General features: G+C 53.2%; 2 protein-coding genes across 2 annotated transcripts in view; one reads left to right on the plus strand and one right to left on the minus strand.

The window, feature by feature from the left end:
• Nucleotides 1-52: 52 nt before the first annotated feature.
• Nucleotides 53-1,653, minus strand: EMH_0074320 (uncharacterized protein; the record flags this gene model as incomplete). The annotated part of the gene is made up of 2 exons (XM_013499453.1): nt 53-130; nt 229-1,653. 2 exons carry the CDS (start codon nt 1,651-1,653, stop codon nt 53-55), a joined length of 1,503 nt encoding a protein of 500 aa, XP_013354907.1.
• A 1,388-nt stretch (nt 1,654-3,041) lies between these two features.
• EMH_0074330 (uncharacterized protein) overlaps nt 3,042-3,450 on the plus strand; it is a gene marked incomplete at both ends in the record, with an annotated part of 1,534 nt that continues 1,125 nt past the window's right edge. Inside the window, one exon of the mRNA XM_013499454.1 lies at nt 3,042-3,447. Coding sequence (XP_013354908.1) covers nt 3,042-3,447 — 406 coding nt within the window. The remainder of the gene's footprint in view (nt 3,448-3,450) is intronic.

Raw genomic sequence — 3,450 nt, forward strand, 5'->3', positions numbered from 1 at the left:
GCTGCTGCTGCTGCTGCTGCTGCTGCTGCTGTTGCTGCTCTGGGGGGCATCGTCAGCAGCAACAAACTGCAGCAGCCACCCCCGCCAGACCCTCGGGGGTATAGTGAGAGTATTGTACTGCTGCTTGTAGCTGCTAGCAGCAAGAACAATGTCGATGAGCTGCAGCGCCATCTGCTCGCACTCGGTGATGAGGCGGGAGCGTTTGAGGGTGCGGCGCACAGTCTTTACGTTTCTGCATATGTTGGCTTGTTCTTCAACTGTTGCTGCTGTCAATACACTGCGGGTTTGCTGCTGCAGCTGCTCGTGACGCAGCAACATCTCCTCTCTCTTTCTCTCCTGCTGCTGCAGCAGCTCCTTCTTCAGCTCCACGTTGCAGCGAACCACTCCCTCGTATGCTCGTACACGCCCTACAGCAGCTCGCAGCTCGTTGCTGCTGCTTACAGGACGTCTGCTGCCTCCTGCTGCTGCTGCTGCTGCTGCTGCTGTTGTTGTTGATGGTGGTGCTGCTGCAGCAGGAGGAGGAGAAACAGCTGCAGCAGCAGCAGCAGCAACGCGGCTGTTGAGCGCCTCCCTGCAGCGCCTGGTCTGCTCCATCAGCAGCAACTGTCTTCTCCTCGATCGCTCGTAGCAGGCTGCCTCTTGTGCTTGACGCGCCGCATGCAATCTGTTTATCATTTGGTTGTTGAATTCCTGTTGGCTCTGCTGCGAGGGGAGCTTCCCCTTCATCTGCTGCAGCACTGTCTCCACGTCCTCGCTGCATGCAGCAGCAGAAACAGCAGCAGCAGCAGCAGCAGCAGCAGCAGCAGCAGCACCGCCAGACACACCAGAAGAATCACCTGAAGATGTTGGACTGCCGATGCCTTGACGCTGCAAATTCATCTCAAAGCTGTCGATACACTCCAGCACTGCACTGCGGCCTTTTGCTTTCCCCCGGCTCGATGACTGCTGCGACGAGCGAGCATCCCCAGCTCCTGCGGGTGCTGCAGAAGCAGCAGCAGCAGCAGCAGCAGCAGCTCCGGAGACGCCGCGCAACTGTCTGCTGCTGCTGCTGGCGTTCCTGCTCTGGCCGGCTGCTGCTGCAGATGGAGAGGAAGGCAGAGACAGGGGCAGAGTCGGGGGCCCCCGCTGCCCGTGCTGGGGGGCCCCTGTCTGGGGGCCCCTGGGGGGATGTGGGGGGCTGAGAGGGCGGTGAGCAACACCGGCACCAGCAGTAGCACCCGCGGCAGCAGCAGCCGCAGCAGCAGCAGCAGCAGCAGCAGCAAAAGGTGTTTTGTGTTCCGTTGCTTTTCGGATTTGTTTGAGCAAGCTCGATGCTGCGCCTGACTTTGAGCTCGTTATATTTTGCATGATGGAGGCGCTGAAGCGAATGCCGATGCGTTCCAATACAGGTTTCAGCAGCGTGAAATTCTGCACTTCTGCTGTCACAGAGCCGACGAGATTGCTGCCGTTTCTGCTGCTTTTGCTGCTGCTGCTGCCGCTGCTGCTGCTGCTGCTGCTGCTGCTGGCTCGCTGGAATCCGTGGAGATGGGGCAGGAGAGATAGACGCTGCAGGACCTCAGCAAACAGGTAGCCATCGGCAAAGTCTGTTTCTAAACAAACGATGGGCTGCGAGAGATCCAGGCTCTCCAGCCACTCAATTATTGAAGTTGTCATTTTTAATTAAATATTAAAAAAAACAAATACTGCAGAAGGCTGCTGTATACCAGCCGAAAGAGGAAACCCCGCGAGGCGCGGAACGCCGCCCCATGGGAGGTGACCCTCGTCCATGAAACGTTAGTAAACAGCGAAAACTAGAAACATAAACATTTAAATAATTATTAATAATTAAGATAAAATGTGTTTAATTCATAAAATAAACTTTTAAATGTCGGTTAGTCTTATGGGGCTGTTCTGAACACCAGTCCTGCTGGCCTCTCGCTGGCAGCTAGTGGAGCCTCAAAGCGATCTCAGCATTATAAGTGAAATTCGTCANTCCTGCTGGCCTCTCGCTGGCAGCTAGTGGAGCCTCAAAGCGATCTCAGCATTATAAGTGAAATTCGTCACTTTCTCGGGATGAAAGTCATTTTTAACTATAAAAAATTTTATTTTCAGCAAAATTTAACGATATATTGTTTTGATTTCTGCCATGTTCGTGCGGTTATACAGAGGGCACTGGTTGGCGTGCAGCTCCGCCTCGATGGCCTACTGACGATGTGGGTGGAAATCGAGTAACTTTGAAGCAGAACTAGCAGAATATAGATTTTTAAAGTTTCACCAACACGTTCGGTGATCTGTATCTGCAAAAAAAGATGAACAAGCGGCCAACTCAGCGCAGGAAACCATCAAAGAAAGACACGGAACGGCTCGCGTTCTCGGCCTATGCAGATATTCAAGTCAAATTTCGACAAGCCTACAACAGAAAAGAGGTGGGAAAACATTGAAAGATACAAAATAGAGATAAAAAGAATATTTTTTCAACTCCGAGTCGGGTGATCAGGCCTCGATAATCTTCTGAGGTGTATGCGCAGCCTCGGTTAACGATGAACGGCGCAGATTCAAGTTGCACGAAAAAGACTCTTCTGTATGAAACATTCGCGAAACTCCACCTTTATAGACTTAATTTAATGTGGCTTTTCTTTATTTTATTCTTTCACAATGATGCCGAAGAACTTGAACGATTTAAAACTGCAAATGGCGTTTTCTCAGCGGTCTGATCTCGCCATGCGAGAGATTTCCCCTCCACGAGAAGGCCGGGAAAGCGGGGACGTCGCGATGAATTCCCTGGTAATTCTTTTAAAAATATGTTTTCTAAAGCTTAATTAATGAAAATAAACGCTTAATCGTCTCAGGATCCGACAAATTCCCCAGGTTACTGGCCTCCACCCCAGCAGCGTTGGCATGGGGTCAACAGCAGCAGCCTCTACGACGGCGACTCCCTACCAAGATACTGCAGCGCTTCCCAGGCTCTCCCCAGTTGTCACAGCCACTACAGTTTCCCTCATCAAGACAAACTCCTCTATGGCTACCAGCTGGGGGGGCCCCAGCAGTGCACCAGTAGCACCATGGCGTCCAGCGACAACTCAGACCGCCACGGCTTCCCGCAGTGGTCTTGCAGTCAGCCCCAAAACAGATATTACAGCAGCAATCCCACGCGCAGTCGGTCTCCCCACAGAGCACCCGCGCAAGCGGACCCAGCAACAGCGGAAGCAGCAGCAGCAGCAGCTGCTGCTGCTGCTGCCGGGCGTAGGCCTCCGGGGTGTTTACAGCGAGGATTATATTATCCCCACCAGTCGGCCTCGCAGGTTTTTCCCGCAAGGGTCCCTTCTTCGTTTGAGCATCACGACAGTCTGGCTCAATGCAGCAGCAACAACAGCAGCAGCCCCGCTGGTGGCAATGCAGGAGCGGCCGGTTGCAGCAACCACAGCAACGGCTCCAGGAGGCCGACAACAGAGTCTTCACAGCATTTCAGAG

Source organism: Eimeria mitis, genomic scaffold (genome assembly GCF_000499745.2).
Source record: "Eimeria mitis Houghton genomic scaffold, Emh_scaff4340, whole genome shotgun sequence".
Classification (NCBI taxonomy): Eukaryota; Apicomplexa; class Conoidasida; order Eucoccidiorida; family Eimeriidae; genus Eimeria; species Eimeria mitis.